The sequence below is a fragment of the Bufo gargarizans genome, chromosome 2 (genome assembly GCF_014858855.1).
Source record: "Bufo gargarizans isolate SCDJY-AF-19 chromosome 2, ASM1485885v1, whole genome shotgun sequence".
NCBI lineage: Eukaryota > Metazoa > Chordata > Amphibia > Anura > Bufonidae > Bufo > Bufo gargarizans.
The window spans coordinates 61,606,085-61,631,475 of NC_058081.1; the positions used below are offsets into that span (position 1 = coordinate 61,606,085).

The 25,391-nt window shown below is 41.6% G+C and overlaps 1 protein-coding gene across 5 annotated transcripts in view; it reads left to right on the top strand.

Annotated features, from left to right (window-relative positions):
• FGFR1 (fibroblast growth factor receptor 1) overlaps positions 1-25,391 on the top strand; it is an 82,307-nt gene that overhangs the window by 43,042 nt on the left and 13,874 nt on the right. For 4 of the 5 annotated variants that reach the window (XM_044279029.1, XM_044279028.1, XM_044279031.1 and 1 more), the window contains 6 exons: positions 901-987; positions 3,679-3,845; positions 4,503-4,626; positions 17,569-17,759; positions 21,337-21,481; positions 23,707-23,909. In XM_044279029.1, the coding sequence (XP_044134964.1) occupies positions 901-987; positions 3,679-3,845; positions 4,503-4,626; positions 17,569-17,759; positions 21,337-21,481; positions 23,707-23,909 (917 nt within the window). The remainder of the gene's footprint in view (positions 1-900; positions 988-3,678; positions 3,846-4,502; positions 4,627-17,568; positions 17,760-21,336; positions 21,482-23,706; positions 23,910-25,391) is intronic. The other variant, XM_044279030.1, reaches the window with a different exon arrangement.

The window sequence follows — 25,391 nt, forward strand, 5'->3', positions numbered from 1 at the left end:
GCATGTAATAGCAGTAGTCTCCTCTAGTGAGTAGGCGATTGACGGAGGGGTAATGCTTCCCTCCAGACAATCGTCTGCTCTGTCTACCGTGTAATAGGGCCCCAACTGTTGCCTATACGTTCAGCCATCAGCTATCTCTCCCATTCCTCCCACACATATGCTCTGCACAATGAGATAAGGATCGGGCAGTTGACATCCAGTGTACCTGATCTTTATCTCATCTGACATCAATCGTGGGGAGAGAGTCAGGAGGCCCCAAACATATTAGATGGTTGGATGAAATCAGGGTGGTTGGGTTAAGCCAACATAGACTAATGTGTATATCTAGCCTAACATATGGAACTGTATTTTCTCTGACCATTTTTTTGTTTAAAATAGGCAATAGCAGAGGTGGGATTTCACTTAAGTTTATATACATTGCCCAATTATTATTTTTTTGCTTCACGTGGGCTGAGAGCTGAGGGACCAAGGAGCCAACAAAAAAACTAATATTATTTTCTAAAGCCTCTCTTTTGCCCCAATTATCTTTTTATTCCCTGCTGTCCCAAAAAAGAAACGAGGGTAGGCAGTTTTCTAAAAGCTGCCAAAAATGTTATGTTGTGGTCAAAATAGTTTCATTTTCTTCTTCTTTTTGCCTCACATTTCAAAAAGTAGTTTTTACTGCCCAGAGGAAACAATGCTTTAGACTTAGACTTGATAAAAGCTGAATGTTTATGGGCAACAAGGCCACTGTTTGTTTACATTATTGGGTCCTTAAAGTGAACATTTAGTTTCTGGATTGTCCAAAGTATGACCATGTATGTCCAACTATGTGTCCTGTTAAGGGAATTTCTATTCATTATGTTTGATGATTCTGGAAATGTTTGGGTCCACTGAATTCTTTCTGTTGTGCCATCACAGATGCACTATCGTCTGCCGAAGATGAAGACGATGACGACGATAATTCTTCTTCGGAAGAGAAAGCTGCAGAGAGCTCCAAACCAAACCGTAAGTAATAGAAAAGCAAGTTTTTGAAGTGATGTCTTTTGGCAAATTTCATGAGCTCTCTTCCTCCAAATTTGATATTAAAGTGAAACTTTTTCTGCATAACCTCCAAGGGATATCAAATACATATTAGAAGCCATTGTTAGGGAGATTTATAGAACTTTTTGCTCTGTTAACCATTCTATTTCTCCTGTATTCTCTGAGACCTCAATTGAGGTTGCAATGGAAAAGTCTACATTAGTGTTCTAGATTGGTTTGTTTAATAGGATAATGTATTATTAACCAGAGATAGAATACAGTCTGCACATTTCACATGTAACAATGCTCTAAGCCTTGACATTTCTGAATAAAGAGACAATAGAAGTAGGATAAAAAAATAAATCTAAGCACCAAAGCCTTCATTGATTTGGCTTCTTACGTATTACTAATGACGCCATTCGATGAAGGAAAGAATGGGTTATTGGATGTGCAGTGCTCTCTTGTCTGAGCTGTTCATGATCTTCTGATAAAATCCAAGCTACCATTATATTTTTAAGTAGCTGGTAACCCTCTTAATGGACCCTGTAGACCCAGGTTAGCTGTGATTCTTTAGGATATTATGGCTTGATTAATTGTCAATGAATGGTTTCCACTAGAAGACTCATCTAATCCTAAAATGTCACTTTGTAATTGCTTATTATTGTCCCTTCTTTAGGCCCCATGCACACAACCATATCCGTTTTGCGGTCTGCAAATCTTGGATCCCCAAAATACGGATGCAGTGTGTGTTGCATCTGTATTTTTAGCAGACCCATTTTGCAGTCTGTATTTTGCGGACAAGTCTAGGACATGTTCTATCCTTTTACAGAAGGGACATACGGATGCAGAAAGGACACAAGTCATCCATGTGCCTTCTGCATCCGTTTGTCCATTCTGCAAAATAGGGACTACAGACCCATTGAAAACAATGGGTCTACAAATACAATGCGGATGGCACCCAGAACGCATCCCTATTTTGTGGATCTGCGATTTATGGACCGCAAAACAGATAGTGGTATGCATGGGGCCTAATGAAATGCCTCCTAAAATTAGACTGTTTCATAGCGACCTCCCATAAGAGAATGGGCTGACAACAGCTTTTTTTCATTGGTCTTGTATATTATGGTGTTGTCACTCGTGTACATAATATATCGCTTTCACATTCATTACTAGCAGAACGTAGGTGGCATTTGCCCCTAAATCCTGAATCTGCTGATGAAAGGTTTTTCTTAGTCTTCATTTTTGCCATATTTATTATTGAACCAGGAAGCTTCGGATGAACATAGCTATAGGTCTCCCCCTGATAAGGAACTATTAAAATGTATGGGATTGTGTGAGTACACTGGAACATGAATATTATAGAGGCTGACCATATGGCTACTATAGGCACTTGGAGAAAGGAGGGCCCAAATCTGGTTGATGGTGTCCCATGTATTACTGGGTGCCAGCCTCCCCTCTCTAGAGGAGCTCCATTGTTGTCAGAGTGGTGGGAATTTGGTCCATGGCTTGAAGGTAAAAAAAAACATTTGGCCCATGGGTACCTGAGTGGCAAAACCCAAAACCTTAACTGGGGGGACCCATATTATTATTTTTTATTTTTTTTTATGGGACCCACTCTCTTCTATGCACTCTTCTGTGGGTACAGGTAAAAAAAGCAGGTGACAGTGATGTTGTGACTGCAATCTATAGGTCTTCTACAGCGCATCTATAATCTAAATGGATACTTGCTTAATAATTTAGAAAGCATGCATGGAAATTGTTGCTCAGACGGAGCAGATTTTTCTGAACACAAAAAAAAACTAAAAAAACTAACCTTTAAAAGTTTACACACCCTGCTCTGTTAGAATTCTTGTAAGACTTGGTACAGTTTCCCTCAAATGTATTTTTTTAATCTTATCCCCCAAAATAGGCCTTTTGGTTTTTTTTTAAACAAAACCTAACTAATGATGAAACCATCAGGACAGGCTGCCATATGATCCCCTTCTTCTCCGGTAACAATTTGCGTTTAGACAACACATACGGTACCTTAAATTCCTGTGGGATTCTTCCAGGCCCCATGCCATCCTAATTGAATGAAGACTGGCTGTAGTGTAGCATTAACACTTTGACTTCTGGGTCCCTAACTTGTAGGCTTGAATAAAGCAAGCTATCCCATCTAAGATGCTTTCATACTTTTTTGTTTTGTTTTTTGCACAGGAGTTAAATGAGGTCTTAAAGCAAAGCTGATGAATTGCTTCATATTTAAATCTATTGTCACCCATTTTGGTGGGACCAGCCAACAATCTAATATGTATGTGTAGCTATTGACCCTCTCTCTCTCTCTCCTGGGGAGAGAAGGATTGGGTGCATTGAGCTGGTCCACTCTTTTTGTTCTCCCAAGAGATAAGATGCAGTCAAGGGTTTTCTTCCCACGATCCATGGTGGTTTCTGTGGCCTCTTAGTAGGTGGATTTTGGTGTTGTCCTCCAAAATCCACTGCTCCACCTTTTCTTCCCACTGCCAAAGATGCAGAAAGCCACAGAAACTTATGGATGTAATTACACAGTATCTAGCAGGACTGACTTCTGTGTTAGGGATGTGTGTCAATCCCCATGCTGGTTGAAGGTTTCCCGTAACAACCAGGACAAATGACAATGTAGTACAATCCAAATACATTTTTCTTTTTCATTAACTATAGGGCCTTACTGGGCAAACCCAGAGAAGATGGAGAAGAAACTTCATGCTGTTCCAGCAGCAAAGACCATAAGATTCCGATGTCCGGCAGGGGGCACACCAGTGCCTACTCTACGGTGGCTGAAGAACGGCAAAGAGTTCAAACCTGATCATCGGATTGGAGGATATAAGGTACAAACAGCCATGCTACAATAAAACATTGAGTCTTCAATACATAATATGATGTCTTGTGGTGTTTGCGTGTCAACCCCAGTGATGCTCCTCTTTAAGTGGGCTGCTGCCAGAATATGAGATCACCTTGCATGCCAGGCTGGGCTTTGAACTGGGGACATCCTTTCTCCCTTCCCAGCATGCTGTTCCCACTTGTCTGAGCAGGTTTAGAAGCTGATGCTCATTATTCTATCCCCCTGCTGATTACTGAGCTCGTTAGATGGCTCCACAAACTGAGGGTAATTAACAAATGGATGGAAAGAAGGAAGCAATGGTGGTGACAGTGCTGGTCTCCCACCTATTGCTCATGTTCTTCTATTGCTGATTTGCTGAAGTCCATCTTGTAGATGATAAGCTTATCAGATCTACAAGTTCCTGCATTATAGTCTGGGACATGTAGGTTTGTCTACCTCAGTAGTACCCTCTCATTAAGATGTTTCAGATGTCTTATCACTCAAATACTCCATCCCTGACTTTTTTGGTCTAGAAGTGATGTTCATAAGTCTACTATACGCAGCCCTCTTTGGGGTCAGGACAAATGCCATGAGTGCAATCACGATTATCATCAATTTATAGGTATTAGACCAAAAAGTAATCATATGCTCTGATCACTTCCAGGTCCGTTCTCAATCTTGGAGCCTTATTATGGATTCAGTGGTCCCATCTGATAAGGGAAATTACACGTGTATTGTGGAAAACAAATATGGCAGCATAAACCACACGTACCAGCTGGATGTAGTCGGTAAGAACTCAACATTTCCAGTGCCTCAATGTAATCAAAAGCATCTGTAGGAGATATATTTTTCTATCAATGGCTACCTTTTACGTACACAAACTAAAAGGAAGCCAAATTATTGCTATAGGGGTGGATACTAGGGTCTCCAGTAGGTCTGATTGTTATGGTGACTCACCACCTGCAATATTCTTCGTCTTCTCTTTCTTTTTGATAATCCTTATCTTCTCTTTTGATTATTATTTAATTTTAACTTTTGAGTGTTCTCTAATTGAGGACTTTTACTGAAACCTGTCCAAAACAACTAATCCTTTTAGTCAAATGGTGTAACAAATGCTAGAAAGGCTAAGAAGAGTGCTTGAGACATGAATGGGACTATCGCATACATTTTTGCAAAAATTGTGAATTCAACCTTTGCCCCTCTATGAAGGAGTGTATATAATCCTATGGCATCTATGACTGTTTATATATTCCTCTGAGTACTCACAGGTTGCTAATGCAACGGTAGTAATTGGCTCTAAAAATGTATTTTATTTTTTTCGAAGTATTGATACAAGGCATTGATGTGAATTAACAAATGGCCGTATTCACACAAATGCCTTTATAATATATTTTTTATAGCAGCCCTTAAAGGGGTTATTCATGTCTACTACTTCTTTCACTATGATCTATTAGAGACTATGGACCTCAGAGGAGGAAGGGTCCTGCTTAGGACACCCATCCCTGAGCCAGACCTGAGGGCTGCTAACAAGGACTATCTTTTGCTCTGCTAAACCCAAATCTGTCCATGTATTTCATGGCTGGCCATTCAGTTAAATAACCAGTATGTGATAAATATGACATTTCACCTACATCAGTTGATATTGCCAGGGGCAAATTCTCTGATTGCCAAGGCCATCGCCAGACCTGCTTCAATGGAAAAAAGGGTTGGCAAGATGAGACCGCTTTTAATGTGTCTTCAAACATCCACAGTAACTATAAAGATGACACTGTTGCATTTCCAATTTACAATGCAATTCCTTTAGAAGGGTTTTAGAAGCGCTTGTACTCAGGATCGGCAAAGTACATGCGTGACCATCACTCCATTTGCTATCGTGGGGGTGTGACAACTGGATAATGGATAAGTATTTGTAAAGTGACAATCCCTTTAATACTCCATCCATGGGCCCTAGGAGGTGCTAGAATATGAAGTTTTTTTTTTTTAAATATCAGAAGTTGTCCTTTTTCCCCCCCCACCTTTTGTGTTGCTGTGGTCTCATAATTGGTTTGCTCTTCTCAGTCTTTTCCTTCTATTCTTGTGAAATATTAGATACCAAATTAAAGAAACTTTTACTTTTGTAAACATATTTCATGAAATGTCATCTTCTCATTTGTTGATTTTCCTTGGCAATTTTTTCCCAGTTCTTTTCCCTACTGCATGTCAACAAAGTTTACATTGGCAGCCGTCTATCAGCTGTTCGTAGACCACTTGTGTTAACGTTGCCATTGTTCTCCGGTTGGTCTTGGACTAGACAACTTTGGCAGCTGTTTGTCCCCAGTGCATGCTGGGGATTATTGATCTGTAGTCTTGTGTAGTCCGTCTAGATGTTCCTGAGAACAAGTTTTTGATAGAACCAAACCCAGTTTGGCCTAAAGGTTTTGCTTAAAGGACTTGGTACAGCAGGACAATTTTCTGAAGGTCTGACACTTGATAGGAATTGATAATCAACCTTCTTATTAGTCTTATGATATTCTACATGCTTTAATGGAAACCCTGTCCTCACAATAAATTTCCCTAAAGTTAGCTGTACATATCAAATAACTTACAGAGTGACTAACTTTTCAAAAAAATATTTGATATGTCAGAGACATATCAAAAGTTTTCTTCTGTTCCCAAAGATCCCTAGAATGAGGGGACAGAAGCTAGCACAGATCTCGCTTTCTATCCTCATTGCTCATGACTGAATAGAGATGTGACAATAGACTCCCATTGAGGCCATCTCATGCAGTGAGGAAAGAGATGGTGATATGCCATCATGGTTGACAAAGACTTTGGCTGCCACCTAGCAGGGGTCAATGAGGATCTCTGGAATGGTGGCATTAGGGACACTTTTTTAGTAATGTTAGTTGCTATAAGCCTAAATTTCAGCTTCACTTTAAAGAGGGTTTTCCCGGATTTTTTATTTTTTTTTAAAACAAAACTTTATTGGTTTTTCATCGTACAGTTATACAAATCACAGAAAAGTTCACCTTCATGGTGAAATGCATTGACATGCCATACATAAGAAAACACAACAATCGCTCGTATCCATCCTTCCAGGAGATGGCTCCCTCCTCCCGTTCCAACGTGCTCCATCATCATCCAGTTTAAGTGGACTCGTGTCCTGTATAGGTCTATTGCTATCCAATGTACATATATGCAAAGCGACTTAAGTAGTCTGTATCACCCCGGTGTCACCCAATTTACCCAGCGTCTTTAAGCTGCTCCCGCAAGTACCAGGCTGTTGTCTTATACGGCTGGATCAGGAGTTGGATTTCTTCATTGGAAAACACGAGGGTGACAAAATCTCTAAATTTTTTCATAGGTCCCCCTATTAGTTTCTCCTTCGTTTGTTCAGCTGCCGAGAATTCCAGTTTTGCGCACCTCCTTACTTGGTCTATCCCTTCACTCAACTGGGGGGTATCCGGTTGCAGCCAATGGCGCAGGAGACATCTTTTGGCCGCCAATATGCTGATTATTATTTTTTTTATTCGCCCCTGTAGCATGTGTACCTAATGAAATAATCATACTCGCTTGCACTCCACTCTTCCAGTCCCCAGCTTTTGACTTCTGTCTGGGGTACACATGGGGTCATGTGCACCATTGGAGCCAATGACTGGCATCAGCAGTGACATGTCGCTTGTGGACATTTTCCTGCTGAAGCTAATCATTAGTTGCAGTAGCGGATGTCACCCTGTCCCAAATTAAACAAGCCATAGACTGGAAGAACACTGAATGGAGCCATTTTGTCTGAACAGATCGGGAGATGTGAATGATTTTTTTGTCAGGTACAACATGCAATAGGAGCGAATTAAAAAGGGCAAGATTCTGGAATAACCAAAATCACAGATGTACTGTCGTCTAAAAGAAGTGTTGCTCATAGCAAGCAATCTGAGATCAGCTTTAATTTCTTAAATGCCATGATTTAAAAAAATGAAAATCATACATAAGTTAGTAGATGACAATCTGTTTCTATCAAAGCTAGAACCAGCCCTGTACCTCACATGGATCCAGAGATCTCCTCATTCATTGCTCCATTTGTTCTACTAAATTTATTTCCAAATGTCAGCTCAGATGGCATATCCATTCTCAGGGAGTAGTGTTACTTTCTGCTGCAGCTCTCTTCCTTTCACAGCTCAGGAGGTGTTTCCTTTCTGCTGCAGCTCTCTCCCTATCGCAGCTCAGGAGGTGTTTCCTTTCTGCTGCAGCTCTCTCCCTATCACAGCTCAGGAGGTGTTTCCTTTCTGCTGCAGCTCTCTCCCTATCGCAGCTCAGGAGGTGTTTCCCTTTCTGCTGCAGCTCTCTCCCTATCACAGCTCAGGAGGTGTTTCCTTTCTGCTGCAGCTCTCTCCCTATCACAGCTCAGGAGGTGTTTCCTTTCCGCTGCAGCTCTCTTCCTATCGCAGCTCAGGGGGTGTTTCCTTTCTGCTGCAGCTCTCTCCCTATCACAGCTCAGGAGGAGTTTCCTTTCTGCTGCAGCTCTCTCCCTATCACAGCTCAGGAGGTGTTTCCTTTCTGCTGCAGCTCTCTTCCTATCACAGCTCAGGAGGTGTTTGCTTTCTGCTGCAGCTCTCTTCCTATCACAGCTCAGGGGGTGTTTGCTTTCTTCTGCAGCTCTCTTCCTATCTCAGCTCAGGAGGTGTTTCCTTTCTGCTGCAGCTCTCTCCCTATCACAGCTCAGGAGGTGTTTCCTTTCTGCTGCAGCCCTCTTCCTATCACAGCTACAGCTTCTAAAGCAGGCATCCTCAAACTCCGGGCCTCCAGCTGTTGCAAAACTACAACTCCCAGAACAGCCTACAGCTATCAGCCTACAGCAGGGCATTGTGGGAGTTGTAGTTTTACAACAGCTGGAGGACCGCAGTTTGAGGATGCCTTTTCTAAAGGAAGACATATATAGTGACAGTTGAAGAATCACTGCAAACTGAGCGCGTGTGACCATGTCAGTAATATAAACAGAAAAGAACAAACAGCAGGTGGCGCTATGCAGGTGCATTTTAGGTGAATAGCTCAGGGGCTATACTAAATTTTTTTTATTACATGCAGCTGCAAAATTATTCAGCTCCAGGTGTTGGTTTAAAAAAAGTAGAATATTTTTCATGGGACAACCCCTTTAACCACTTCAGCCCCGCTAGGTGAAACCCCCTTCATGACCAGAGCACTTTTTACACTTCGGCACTACACTCCTTTCACCGTTTATCACTCGGTCATGCAACTTACCACCCAAATGAATTTTACCTCCTTTTCTTCTCACTAATGGAGCTTTCATTTGGTGGTATTTCATTGCTGCTGGCATTTTTACTTTTTTTGTTATTAATCAAAATGTAACGATTTTTTTGCAAAAAAATGACATTTTTCACTTTCAGCTGTAAAATTTTGCAAAAAAAAACGACATCCATATATAAATTTTTCGCCAAATTTATTGTTCTACATGTCTTTGATAAAAAAAAAATGTTTGGGCAAAAAAAAAAATGGTTTGGGTAAAAGTTATAGCATTTACAAACTATGGTACAAAAATGTGAATTTCCGCTTTTTGAAACAGCTCTGACTTTCTGAGCACCTGTCATGTTTCCTGAGGTTCTACAATGCCCAAACAGTAGAAAACCCCCACAAATGACCCCATTTCGGAAAGTAGACACCCTAAGGTATTCGCTGATGGGCATAGTGAGTTCATAGAACTTTTTATTTTTTGTCACAAGTTAGCGGAAAATGATGATGATTTTATTATTTTTATTTTTTCTTACAAAGTCTCATATTCCACTAACTTGCGACAAAAAATAAAAAATTCTAGGAACTCACCATGCCCCTCACAGAATACCTTGGGGTGTCTTCTTTCCAAAATGGGGTCACTTGTGGGGTAGTTATACTGCCCTGGCAATTTAGGGGCCCAAATGTGTGAGAAGAACTTTGCAATCAAAATGTGTAAAAAATGACCGGTGAAATCCAAAAGGTGCACTTTGGAATATGCGCCCCTTTGCCCACCTTGGCAGCAAAAAAGTGTGACACATCTGGTATCGCCGTACTCAGGAGAAGTTGGGGAATGTGTTTTGGGGTGTCATTTTACATATACCCATGCTGGGTGAGAAAAATATCTTGGTCAAATGCCAACTTTGTATAAAAAAATGGGAAAAGTTGTCTTTTGCCAAGATATTTCTCTCATCCAGCATGGGTATATGTAAAATGACACCCCAAAACACATTCCCCAACTTCTCCTGAGTACGGCGATACCAGATGTGTCACACTTTTTTGCAGCCAAGGTGGGCAAAGGGGCACACATTCCAAAGTGCACCTTTCGGATTTTGCAGGCCATTTTTTACACATTTTGATTGCAAGGTACTTCTCACACATTTGGGCCCCTAAATTGCCAGGGCAGTATAACTACGCCACAAGTGACCCCATTTTGGAAAGAAGACACCCCAAGGTATTCCGTGAGGGGCATGGCGAGTTCCTAGAATTTTTTATTTTTTGTCACAAGTTAGCGGAAAATGATGATTTTTTTTTTTTTCTCTTTTTTTCCTTACAAAGTCTCATATTCCACTAACTTGCGACAAAAAATAAAAAATTCTAGGAACTCGCCATGCCCCTCACGGAATACCTTGGGGTGTCTTCTTTCCAAAATGGGGTCACTTGTGGCGTAGTTATACTGCCCTGGCAATTTAGGGGCCCAAATGTGTGAGAAGTACTTTGCAATCAAAATCTGTAAAAAATGACCGGTGAAATCCGAAAGGTGCACTTTGGAATATGTGCCCCTTTGCCCACCTTGGCATCAAAAAAGTGTCACACATCTGGTATCGCCGTACTCAGGAGAAGTTGGGGAATGTGATTTGGGGTGTCATTTTACATATACCCATGCTGGGTGAGAGAAATATCTTGGCAAAAGACAACTTTTCCCATTTTTTTTATACAAAGTTGGCATTTGACCAAGATATTTTTCTCACCCAGCATGGGTATATGTAAAATGACACCCCAAAACACATTGCCCAACTTCTCCTGAGTACGGTGATACCAGATGTGTCACACTTTTTTGCTGCCAAGGTGGGCAAAGGGGCACATATTCCAAAGTGCACCTTTCGGATTTTGCAGGGCATTTTTTACACATTTTGATTGCAAAGTTCTTCTCACACATTTGGGCCCCTAAATTGCCAGGGCAGTATAACTACCCCACAAGTGACCCCATTTTGGAAAGAAGACACCCCAAGGTATTCCGTGAGGGGCATGGCGAGTTCCTAGAATTTTTTATTTTTTGTCGCAAGTTAGTGGAATATGAGACTTTGTAAGGAAAAAAGAAAAAAAAAGAAAAATCATCATTTTCCGCTAAATTGTGACAAAAAATAAAAAATTCTAGGAACTCGCCGTGCCCCCCACGGAATACCTTGGGGTGTCTTCTTTCCAAAATGGGGTCACTTGTGGCGTAGTTATACTGCCCTGGCAATTTAGGGTCCCAAATGTGTAAGAAGTACCTTGCAATCAAAATGTGTAAAAAATGGCCTGCGAAATCCGAAAGGTGCCCCTTTGCCCACCTTGGCTGCAAAAAAGTGTCACACATGTGGTATCGCCGTACTCAGGAGAAGTTGGGCAATGTGTTTTGGGGGGTCATTTTACATATACCCATGCTGGGTGAGAGAAATATCTTGGCAAAAGACAACTTTTCCCATTTTTTTTATACAAAGTTGGCATTTGACCAAGATATTTTTCTCACCCAGCATGGGTATATGTAAAATGACACCCCAAAACACATTCCCCAACTTCTCCTGAGTACGGCGATACCACATGTGTGACACTTTTTTGCAGCCTAGATGCGCAAAGGGGCCCAAATTCCTGTTAGGAGGGCATTTTTAGACATTTGGATCCCAGACTTCTTCTCACACTTTCGGGCCCCTAAAAAGCCAGGGCAGTATAAATACCCCACATGTGACCCCACTTTGGAAAGAAGACACCCCAAGGTATTCAATGAGGGGCCTGGCGAGTTCCTAGAATTTTTTTTTTTTTGCATAAGTTAGCGGATATTGATTTTTTTTTTTGTTTTTTTCTCACAAAGTCTCACTTTCCGCTAACTTAGGACAAAAATTTCAATCTTTCATGGACTCAATATGCCCCTCACGGAATACCTTGGGGTGTCTTCTTTCCGAAATGGGGTCACATGTGGGGTATTTATACTGCCCTGGCTTTTTAGGGGCCCTAAAGCGTGAGAAGAAGTCTGGAATATAAATGTCTAAAAATGTTTACGCATTTGGATTCCGTGAGGGGTATGGTGCGTCCATGTGAGATTTTATTTTTTGACACAAGTTAGTGGAATATGAGACTTTGTAAGAAAAAACAAAAACCAACAAAAAATTTCCGCTAACTTGTGCCAAAAAAAATGTCTGAATGGAGCCTTACCAGGGGGGGGGGGGGGGGTGATCAATGACAGGGGGGTGATCAATGACAGGGGGGTGATCACCCATATAGACTCCCTGATCACCCCCCTGTCACTGATCACCCCCCCCTGTAAGGCTCCATTCAGACGTCCGCATGATTTTTTACGGATCCATGGATACATGGATCGGATCCACAGAACTCATGCGGACGTCTGAATGGAGCCTTACAGGGGGGTTATCAATGACAGGGGGTGATCAGGGTAATCAGGGTGATCACCCCCCTGTCACTGATCACCCCCCCTGTAAGGCTCCATTCAGACATCCGCATGATTTTTTACGGATCCATGGATACATGTATCGGATCCACAGAACGCATGCGGACGTCTGAATGGAGCCTTACAGGGGGGTTATCAATGACAGGGGGTGATCAGGGTAATCAGGGTGATCACCCCCCTGTCACTGATCACCCCCCCCTGTAAGGCTCCATTCAGACGTCCGCATGATTTTTTACGGATCCATGGATACATGGATCGGATCCACAGAACGCATGCGGACGTCTGAATGGAGCCTTACAGGGGGGTTATCAATGACAGGGGGTGATCAGGGTAATCAGGGTGATCACCCCCCTGTCACTGATCACCCCCCCTGTAAGGCTCCATTCAGACATCCGCATGATTTTTTACGGATCCATGGATACATGGATCGGATCCACAAAACGCATGCGGACGTCTGAATGGAGCCTTACAGGGGGGTTATCAATGACAGGGGGTGATCAGGGTAATCACCCCCCTGTCACTGATCACCCCCCCTGTAAGGCTCCATTCAGACATCCGCATGATTTTTTACGGATCCATGGATACATGGATCGGATCCACAGAACGCATGCGGACGTCTGAATGGAGCCTTACAGGGGGGTTATCAATGACAGGGGGTGATCAGGGTAATCAGGGTGATCACCCCCCTGTCACTGATCACCCCCCCTGTAAGGCTCCATTCAGACATCCGCATGATTTTTTACGGATCCATGGATACATGGATCGGATCCACAAAACGCATGCGGACGTCTGATGGAGCCTTACAGGGGGGTTATCAATGACAGGGGGGTGATCAGGGAGTGTATATGGGTGATCACCCGCCTGTCATTGATCACCCCCTGTAAGGCTCCATTCAGACGTCCGTATGCTTTTTGCGGATCCGATCCATGTATCCGTGGATCCGTAAAAATCATACGGACGTCTGAACGGAGCCTGACAGGGGGGTGATCAATGACAGGGCGATGATCAATGACAGGGGGGTGATCAGGGAGTTTATATGGGGTGATCATGGGTGATCAGGGGTTTATAAGGGGTTAATAAGTGACGGGGGGGGGGTGTAGTGTAGTGTAGTGTGGTGTTTGGTGCGACTGTACTGACCTACCTGAGTCCTCTGGTGGTCGATCCTAACAAAAGGGACCACCAGAGGACCAGGTAGGAGGTATATTAGACGCTGTTATGAAAACAGCGTCTAATATACCTGTTAGGGGTTAAAAAATTCGGATCTCCAGCCTGCCAGCGAGCGATCGCCGCTGGCAGGCTGGAGATCCACTCGCTTACCTTCCGTTCCTGTGAGCGCGCGCGCCTGTGTGCGCGCGTTCACAGGAAATCTCGCGTCTCGCGAGATGACGCATATATGCGTGACTGTGCGCCAGCCTGCCACCTCCGGAACGCACATGTGCGTTAGGCGGTCCGGAGGTGGTTAAACTGCTCTAGGGAAGAAGAGAGCTGAGCCGCAATTGGTTGCTGTGGGTAATAAATCTGCCGCATTGTTCTCGGCCTGTAATGATGTAATCTAGGATAGGTTCAATGTTGATAGATAGATTAGGCTTTTATACAGGTCAGTGGGATGGAGTAACCATGTGCAACCATTTATTTTACACCCGGTATTTTAGTGTCTTGATTCCTGAGTGATAAAGGCTTTCGGGCCTACGTCCGTAAGATAATAAATGCCTAGCATTACATTAAACAGCACTGATTGCATGTGCTTTGGAGCTGAGGTAATTTGGTGATTTCGACTGTGGTATATCATGGTTGAACGACGTCTAATAAATCTAAGCTGGACATTTTTCTAATTCCCCCACACAGATGTCTTCTATGATACGCTCCAGATAAAAAATATAAAAAATCACAACAAACATTTCACAAACAGCTGTGTTATTTGAGACGTGAATGGAAAGAAATCAGGCATTTGTGCATGTTGTGATAGCACTCATGCACAAGGGGGGAAGAAAAAAGTTTTTCTGGCCTATGTCTAACAAACCATGGAATTATCTCCATTTCCTCCAATAAGTAGCCAATTCTCTTCACAAATATTTCTTTCACTCAACATCCGCCTTTAATTAGCCAACATATTTTAGTTTTTTTTTTTTCAGCTTCCCCCATTTCCACCTCACAGATCCTATTAAATTTCAGATATTTCCTGTGCAGGGGGCAACGTGAGGCCTACTTGAGGTGCTGAGTTTATTTAGCCTCTAGCCTTTATTTTTTGTTTTTTTCCCTTAGTATTCCACCTTTTAATAGTTCAGCCATGCTCTTCATTGACAAATGGAACTCTGTTTAGATAGCTACTGTAAGATGTGTCTGTCAAAAAGTCCTTAACCCCTTAAGGACCCTGGGATTTTCCATTTTTGCGTTTTCGTTTTTCACTCCCCGCCTTCCCATAGTCCTAACTTTTTTTTATTTTTCCATTCACATAGCCTTATAAGGGCTTATTTTTTGCGGGACAAGTTGTACTTTCTAATGGCACCATTTACGGTTGCATACCATGTAGTAGAAATAAAGTTTTTTTTGTTTTTTTTTATACTGTACACTGTGGTAAAATTTACCTGTTATCTTCATTCTCCAGGTCAGTACGGTGCTAATGATACCACACTTGTATAATTTTTCTTGCGTTTTAATACTGAAATTTTTTTTTTTTTTAAAGCTTTGAGGAATTTTTTTTTTTTTTTCATAACCATATTTTGACCCCTTCAACTTTTTTGTAGCTATGTGTACGGGGATATGTGAGGGCTACGTTTTTGAGGAAAGATCTGTTCTTTTCAGCGATACCAATTTTAAGTGTGTGTGACTTTTTGATCACTTTTTTTAAATTAAATTATTGGGTAGTTCAAGTGACAAAAAATGGCAAATTGGCTGTTTTTATTTTTTTCCCCGCTACGCCATTTGCCATATGGCATTAATATTGTTATATTGTTATAGTATGGGCATTTTCGCATGCGGCGATGCCCATGATATGATATTTTTAATTTTTTTATTTAGTTAAGTATTTTTATTTTAAGGATTTAACTTTTTAGGTTTTTTTTTATATTTGCAAAAACTTTTACTTTTTTTCAGTCACCTTGGGTGACAATAACTGGCAATCATTCGATTGCCCTTAGTATTCAGTGATGGCTAAATAGCCATCATTGAAGACTTCATTTGCACTATATCTATACAAGACTGCCACCTAGTGGCCTGTATTGATATATACATCTAATTGACTCTGAAGGAGGCTTGAGGCTTCGGTCAATTAGTTCAAGGTGACAGGTCTCCCGATCTCAGCCGGGGAACACTGTTACCGGACCTGAAGCACATGACTTCCGGTTCTGGTCTGCGCAGATGCCGTGGTCACATTTGACCACGGGATCTGAACGGTAAAATAGCAGAGACCCCACGGCTAAGGCGCCAGCTGCACGCGCGAACGGGCGCCATGTTTAGGGATCGGACCCATGACGTACAGCTATGTCATGGGTCCTTAAAGGGTTGAAGGGGATGTCCGGGGGCCCAGTTGTAGTTGGGATCATCTCCTCTTCTACTGGATGTGAAAGCTTGGTCAGGACTCTGCCCTGTAAAGGAACAACCTTTAGCAAATTAGGCAGAGGAAAAAATGGCCCAAGGGTCACTGAAAAGGGTTTAGGCAGAAACCCTTCTGTCCTGTGTAGGGGGCCTAGTTTAATGCTTGCTATGGGGCCCTTACTTCTCTATGTAAGCCAATTCTCCAAGGCCGTCTTCAGCGTTTGTAAACTTACTATATGGATGTGTTCCTAAGCCGCATGTCACTGCTGGGTCACATGCTGCTTAGGGACACATTACATCTGGGGCCATTCAATGACGCATGGGACCCTGTCCATGAAGGAAGTTTACAGGCCTGGAACGGATGTCCAATGAAGACAGTCAACTGCAGAGCCCAAATGGAGTGACGAGGAGCAGGTAAGTAATTAATTACAGGTCCCACCCAAAAAATAAATCCTAGGCAACCCCTTTATCTCTTCTGATACCTCTAGTACCTCTTCTGATTAATTGTGGAGCAGGGTGTGGTCCTTTTCCAGAGTACATGGGCCACTTTTCTTTGTAGGCTTTTTGCCTCCACAGATTTTCTGCTACTTCCACATCAGCGTTTTTGGTTTCTGGTTTTGGGATCCGGCATAGGATCTCAAAAACAAGCCAAAACGTTTCAGTTTTATCCCCGTTTATTGTCAATGGGGACAAAACTGAACAGTATGCATCAGTTCCGTTTTGTTGCATTGTGTGTCCATTCAGCAAAACTGAACAAACTGGATCCGGCGTGAAAGTCAATGTAAGTCAATGGTCCAGATCCGTTTTTTCGTTATAAAAAAAAAAAACAGATCCAGCTCCCATTGACAGATCCAGTTTATTCAGTTTCTATTTGATACAGTTGGATCAGGACAAAACTGATGCATCCGGATGTATTAAATAAAAACGGAAGCACTTTATTCAGGTTTTGAGATCCTCTGCTGCTTCTCAAAACCTGAACAAAAAGTATCCTTAAAGGGCATCTTCTCAGCAGATCTGTCCCTATGACACTGGCTGACCTGTTACATGTGCACTTGGCAGCTAAGACATCTGTGTTGGTCCTATGTTCATATGTGCCCGCATTGCTGTGAAAAATTAGGTTTTATTATATGCAAATGGCTCTCTAGGAGCAACGGGGGCGTTACCATTACTCCTAGAGGCTCTGCTCTCTCTGCAACTGCAGCTCACCCTCCATTTTGATTGACAAGGTCAAAGTGCAGAGGACATGCCAGTTGCAGAGAAAGTGGAGCCTCTAGGTGTAATGGTAACGCCCCTGTTGCTCCTAGAGGCTTATTTGCATATATTAAAACCTTTTTCTCAGCAATGCGGGCACACAGGAACATGGGACCAACATAGATTCCTTCAGCTGCCAAGCGCACATGTAACAGGTCAGCCAGTGTCATAAGGACAGATCTGCTGACAGAGGCCCTTTTAATCTGAATTATTTAATCTGGCCTATTGGTTGAAAAACTTTTGCATCTGCTGCAAAAACTTTATCACAACTATTAAAAAAAAATGTTTCCTCCATCAGAACGTTCTCCGCATCGGCCAATCCTCCAGGCCGGTCTGCCGGCAAATATGACGGCCATTATAGGAAGCAACGCCGAGTTCCATTGCAAGGTTTACAGTGACCCTCAACCTCACATCCAATGGCTCCGGCACCTTGAAATCAATGGGAGCAAAATAGGATCTGATGGCTTGCCCTATGTGGAGATCCTAAAGGTATGTACCAAGCAAATCGTTTCTAAAAATGTGTCCTAACTGGTGGTGTGCTGATGATGTCTATGTTCTGTGGTCTGGAAGCTGTCAGCTCCATGCACTGAGTATGTGGCACGTTCTCAAGTCAGACAGGATATGTATTATTTATTAACTCAGGGTTTGCTAAATATAGATCCGTCTATGAGCATAGCCTAACCACACACCGTGATCCAGTGCATCATAGGGATGTTAACCCTTACACCACGTCCTAAATTGCTTGTCCTACCTTAAGTCATTTGATCTTGTGTTTTATGAAATCAGAGTTTTCATATGCAGAACGTAGTTTGCAATTAGCTGGAAAATCTCAGTCTAGACATAAGACTGTGTAGTTTGCAACCCAGACTTAAAGGGGATATCTCACTTCAGAAAATGGCATTAGGGTACTTTCACACTTGCGGCAGGACGGATCCGGCAGGCTGGTCTCCCTGTCGGATCTGTCCTTCCACTGTTTCGCCGTATCGCCGGACCACCACTCCGTCCCCATTGACTATAATGGGGACGGGGGCTGAGCTCCGGCGCAGCACAGCGGTGCATGGCGAAAGCCGCCGGACTAAAAAGTCCTGCATGTCTGACTTTTTAGTCCGGCGGCTTTTGCCGTGCTGCGCCGGAGCTCAGCCCCCGTCCCCATTATAGCCAATGAGGACGGAGCGGCGGTCCGGCGAAACAGCGGAAGGACGGATCCGACAGGGAGACCAGCCTGCCAGATCCGTCCTGCCGCAAGTGTGAAAGTAGCCTTAGAGGGGATATCTCACTTCAGAAAATGGCATTTAATCGTGTAGACAGAGTTAATTCAAGGCACTTAATATATTGTGGTTGTCCATATCTCCTTCTTTTGCACCACTGCTCACATCCAGGGGTTACGACCACCCTGCAATCCAAAAGAGTGGACGTGCTTGCACACTGTAGGAAAATGCGCCAGTTGCGCTGGTTGGCAGGAATACAGAAATATACATAGAACAGAGCTTTTTCCTGTAGTGTTCAAGCACGACCACCTCTGGATACGAGCAGTGCGTAATGTGATGAAAAATGAATCAAGCCAGGAAAGGAAGCAATATGGACAATCACAATACATTAGTGAGTGGCTTGTATTAACTTTCTCTACATGATAAATGCCATTTGCTGAAGTGAGACGATCCTTTTAAAGTTTGTTCCATCTGTAAAGGGCCTGGTAGGGCCAACCGTTGCTTGTGTATTAGCAAATTGTGCTTCTTGTGATGGTGCCTAAGTGACTTTTTGAATATACTCAATGTGCTGAGTGCATCATCTAAAACTGTTATGGTCCATGCTGGAAGAATTTTGAAGCCATATTGTTGTGCTGACTTCTCCTAAAGGACTTCTCCACATAAACAAGGTTGCTCAGCAGTATTAGAGCTTCCAGACTCGGTGACTACTGCTACTCTTCTCTGGCACCACGTATGAAAATGTGTACACTAGGGCAACTACACTGTTATTCTGCCCATAGCAACCACAACTTGATGAATGTTACTGGCGGTCATAGTGTCCAGCAGTAGTCTCTTAAAAGAGGTTGTCCAGGATTAGAAAAACATGGCAACTCCATGAAACGCCACCACAGCTGTCCATGGGTTTTGTCTGGTATTGCAGTGAATGATGCTAAACTGTAATACCGCTCATCACCTGTGGACATATGTGGCACGGTTTTTGGAAGAAAGAAGCCATGTTATGGACAAAGGCTATAATAATGAAGCCCTAGTGGTTCTAAGCATCTTCCAATTAAGAGTCAATACACTTCAATAGATCAGCAGAGCTTGCACTCATACTTGTGATGATGTTGCTGTGTTGACCCCTCGTGTTATCGGTTTATTTCAGCACTCTGGGATATATAGCTCAGACGCAGAAGTTTTGACCTTGTACAATGTGACAGAGGCAGAAAGTGGGGAATACATATGTAAAGTGTCCAATTATATTGGTGAGGCCAATCAGTCTGCGTGGCTTACCGTCACCAGACCCGAGATACAAGGTAAAAAAAAAATAATGAAAAATCGGTGACACCTCCTGAGAACACCAGAAAACTCAAATGAAATTTAGAACCTTGTTGGAACAATTGCTCTGCAAAACTCTCAGCGGGCAAATTGTATTTCTCCCCCTTTTTTGTCTGCTTTATTTCCATGGAAAAATACTTTTGTGTGCAGCCTGGTTTCGTTTCTGATGCCTGTTTCTAGTTTTTTTTTTTTTCTACTCTTTACCAAACTAATCTTCTAATGACCACCTAGTGTTCTCCACTGCATCCAAGATGCTGATGTTCTCGGGGAAACTACTCCAATCAAACGTTAACATATTCCTATAGATCAGTGGTCTCAAGTTGTTGGGAAACTACAACTCCCCTGAGAGAGTTTGGAGACCATTGCCCAGGTTAATCTTTCCTACAAAACTACTTTACATTACCACTGGAATTCATAAATGATACACATCGTAACAGACCATCTGGAAATTATTGAGGTCTTTGTCCATCAAGAGTGGAAAATCTCTGTTCCAGCTAAACAGATCTTTATAGCTTTGGATTGCTTGGCCACTCTTCTTGGCTCTTGGAGCACATCTTAGTCATGTTGATAACAAAAGTGTTCCAAAATGGCTGCAGCAGGAAGTAGTGGAATTTAATCCGTTGCTGTAAAGTTAGACACTCATGACAAAGTCACTTTTCTTCAATGCACGTAATTATAAAGGATTTTGAGTATATCGAAATCTTAATCCTATTTCTATCCAAAATTGAAACATTTCCAATATATCTTCCCTGGAATCTCTCCAGTATTGAAAACAATCTGTTCATCTTTTTGTTTGTTATATCTGTCTTTGAAAAACTTTTGTAACAACAACTATGGCCATCATTACTTCTCCCAGATTTTGTAATTTTCTGAGGGGAAGTCTACCCAGTTATACGGTGCATCCTCAAACTCTAGAGGTTTAACTTATAACTTCTGTGTCCCAATGCAGACTCTATAACAAGGTTACCCATCTACTTTGGACCATTTATAATTATGGTGTCTTTTAGGACCGTTAGTAGAGAGGTGTTTGGGCCATCTCAGGTATCAGGTCCTTGGTAGAGGGTCCCTGCACCGCTTATAGCTACTCCCATGTCTCAATATTTTTTTTATCTTGGGAAGCTTTAAGGGTTGAAGTGATTGGTCATATTGGTTGTCACCCAGCTTTCCTCAAAATTATCCATAATACTTTTGGACTCTTTATTTCTGTATTTAACCTCTTCTAAATGTTTCCCTTTTCTAGAAACAAACAAGGCTGTCACACTCAGGTCTCATTTCTCCATGTTGCCAATCTCTAGCATGTTTTAAGTGGGCAGGAGGTCTCGATTTTGGTGACGGGTTTAACTAAGGTAGCCTCTCTTTAGGTCAGGCTAAAAGGAGACGTATTCCTCAAATCTTCTAACCAGATTTCTTCCAGTGGTTTCTCTTGCTGTTCATGGCACCTTGCATGGTTCCAGGACAGCACCTGCCCACATCTCTTCTGGTTCTCATGGCATTTCGCTTGTCCATTTCCTCCCCCCTTCTTGGATGCTGTTCTTCTATAGACTGCAGGAGTCAACACCACCGACAAGGAAATGGAGGTTCTCCACCTGACGAATGTTTCTTTTGAGGATGCTGGCCAGTATACCTGCTTGGCTGCTAATTCCATTGGGCACTCTTATCATTCTGCATGGTTGACCGTTCTTGAAGGTATATAAGGTTCTCTTTCTTCTATCTTCTTAAATGTGGCATGCATTTCAGACCCAAAAGAATCCAGCTCTAGAATTATGTACCCAGTTTTACACCTTCAATATTTTTTCACATTTTAGTTTTTTAGGCTTCTCTAGCACTGCCCTTGTCCACAGCTTGTGTGTGTATTACAGCTCAGCCATATACACTTCAGTGAAGCCAAGCTGCTGTACTAGACACAACTCATGGTCCTTTTTTTTGCAACAAAAAAAAAAGCAGTCAAAAACTTTCTTGACTGGAAAGCCTTAATTTTAGTTTTCAAATAGGATGGTGTTCTGCAAAGAAACAAACTTAGTTATTGAGCAGGATTACCCAAAGGACAATACATGTATTATGCATATTAAAGTTGTCTAAATTATAACACTCTGTATTAGATATTGTGTTAGCAATTTCATGGTGAGTAATTATACCTTTTTGAGTCAGCCGAGCTGTATACAAGCATAGATTTTAATTCCCTTTTTAATATCGGCTAAAAGCCCCGGTGTTGCCTAGAGCCACATTTTTTATTAAAAACGACTTCAGCTTAATTCTAAACCTAAATAATTGACACAGTAAAAAATGAATACAAATTTGGATCAATGTTATCATAACAATTTTATGAAAATCCAGACAGCTTTGTGTGCTATGTGCCGTGCCACACCTGGTGGTCAATGCAAGTTGTTGTATTGTCGAATGCTTGTTTAAAAGGCATCCATCTATGGTTAGCAGATTACATACTGTCTAGCAATAATTTAATTTCCCTACAGCACCCCCACAGGCAAAATGAAGCATTACACCACACCCATTGAAATGAGTGAGCTATCAATGTAATGTATAGATATGCTGGGTCCTCCAGAATTAGAGATATTCTTTGCAGTCGTTCTCTGCCAATAGTTAGAGTCCTGAATGGGGAGACTCCTGTGTAAAATATTAGAAAATTAATTTTCTAAACTAGATAACACCCTTAAAGGGATATCAAAAGGTTTAATAAACATTTCCACTTTCATCCAGAAATGTCACACCTGTCAGTGGGATATGTCGGGTATTACAGCTCAGCTCCTTTGAAGAGAACGGAGATGAGCTGCAATACCAGATATAACCCATGGGTAGGTGTGGTGCTGTTTCGGCAAGAAATCGGACATCTTTTTATAATACCGTACAACACCTTAAAGCAAAAAAAATGCTAAAAACCATTCCGGGTTCAAGTAACCTCTTAACTCGCAGGCCATGCTGATCTTAGTGACTACTCTGGTAGGTTGTATGGCGTATGTATAATCCATTACATAGCCAGCAAAGAGAACATAAAGCAAAATGAGAAAAAAACTTAAAATTAATTTTATATGTCTTTTAACGTAAAATGTGAAAAAACAATAATCCTTCCTGCATTGTTTGAACTTAACCCTCACCTTTTCTGGTCATTCAGTCTAGTATGCGCTGTAGGCTGAGACTTTGTATGAGCAAATGATTTTATTTGACAACTCGGTAAAGTTAGTGTTTAGCAGGCCCATGTGACCTGTATTATCCTGACTTAACTCGTAACTGGGGAATTGCAACTAAATTTATAGTTCTAAAATGCTTTGCTTTGAAATGTCCCAAAAACTGGATTCTTTTTGGCTGATATGAAATGCATGTGTTGTGTTGAGGGCTCCAGTGTTTTTTTTTCTGTCCTTTTAAATTACTTTTTTTTTTTTTTACATTATTTTCTACATTTTTTTTTTTTTTAGCAATTGAGACAAAAATTTAGATAAATGTAAATTGTATGTAATATATAAATTAACAAAAATAATAAATAAAAAAAGCACTGGTAGCCAACAGAGTATTCTTGTTGTGTCCTTTTCTGTCCATCTTGCATGGGTAATCTGTATACGGTATATGGCTTTATACTTTCTCATTTTTTTCTTCTATATATATATATAATATATATATAAATTTTTCTTTTACTTTCAACTCTGTTTTTTTTTTAATTCAAACCTTTGTGCGTTTTTATTAATATGCAATAATTGAACTATTTCCTTTTGTTTTTATACTGTTTTAGCTATTAGATGATATGAAATGCATGAACTTTTTGTTCATTTACACGTTTACACTGGTTATGAGTAATACACCATATATGCAGATTTATGCGCATTTTCTTGGAGAATAATTCTATTGAAAAAAATGTTGAAAATGTTTTAACCGTAATAAACTTCTTGTACGCATGAGTACAGCTACAGAAGAGAGACCATCACTTATGACGACGTCCTTACATCTGGAGATTATAATCTACTGTGCTGGAGCCGCCATTGTGTCGGCCATGTTGGTGACCATCATCATCCTTAAGATGAAACATCCGTCCAAGAAGACCGAATTTAATAGTCAGATGGCTGTCCACAAACTGGCCAAGAGCATACCACTGCGCAGACAGGTAACAGAAAGTATATAGGGGGTTTACAATGCATTACCTACACAACACTCTCAATGGTCTAGTGGATTGCAATGCACTAGATATACATAAAATAATCCGTTCATCTGCATTTTCCTATTGCTTTGAATTCTAGATCTGTACTTTATTTCGCAACTTACATTAAAATATAACTTCCACATCTGTCCCTATTTAAAAAAAAAATAATCCTGGCCCTAATCATTTCTCACCTGGACTACTGTAACCTATCCATAATTGGTATTTCATAGTCCACATAGTCGTTCAGTACACTATTTCTTCTAAAGCAAAACTGAACATTTTAGAAGGGTCCTTTGATAATAAGCAGATAACCGAATATCCGTTTTGCCCTGTAGCTGTAATCTGTGAGGAAACCTCGCAGTAAGAGCTTAATATTTCTGCAGTGCCACCACAGGGGGAATAGATTGTTGCTCAGTGACCCTTCATGTCATTGAGATGTTTGTGTAAGGACATTACATGATAGGTTCTCCATAGAGAGACATTTCGTGTAACCGCCCTCTGCTCTGGGCAAGAGATGAGGATACCCTCCCCCTCGATTAACACAAAATGGAGTACATGAAAATTAGTTTCCTATCCTTAGCTATAAAAGTGCTTTAAAGGGAGTCTGTCAGTAGTTTTGACCCTGCAAAACTGCTGACTGGTTTGGTGCCAGGTGAGTAGTCATACTTTTTTTGCAGATTTTATAATTAGGAGTGAGAAAGTGAGGGTTTATTTTTCGACACTCTGCAAGTGCCCAGGAGGTGGACCCTCACTGTGAAGAGTTCTCTGCAGTAAATTGCTTTGCAACCCCTCACCCCCTGCTCTGAGTGACACTTAGAGCATGCAACCAGGAGACTACTACAGCTTCCACTCAGCACTGATCACTACATAGTGAGGAACCTTTCTGGATCACCTAGTTGTGTCAGCACTCAAATCTGCCGACAGACTCCCTTTTAAAATGCACCCTAAAAATGCATCTCATTATGCATCCTAATTGGAGTTGTGGTTATTACTACGTCCAATGCAGGAGCCGCAAGAATTCCTTTTTTGTTTTTGGTGACTCTTACATTAAATATAAGTCATCGTACATGAACCCACAAAGATAGAATATACAAAACACTGATTTGTATCATTAAGGCCTCTTTCACACAACCGTTTTTTTTATCCGTTACTGGGCCGTTTTTTGCGTTCCGTATACGGAACCATTCATTTCAATGGTTCCGCAAAAAAACGGAATGTACTCTGTATGCATTCCGTTTCCGTTGAAAGATAGAACATGTCCTATTATTGCCCACAAATCACGTTCCGTGGCTCCATTCAAATCAATGGGTCCGCAAAAAAAATGGAAGACATACGGAAATGCATCCGTATGTATTCCGTATCCGTTCCGTTTTTGCAAAACAATCTATTGAAAATGTTATGCCCAGACCAATTTTTTCTATGTAATTACTGTATACTGTATATGCCATACGG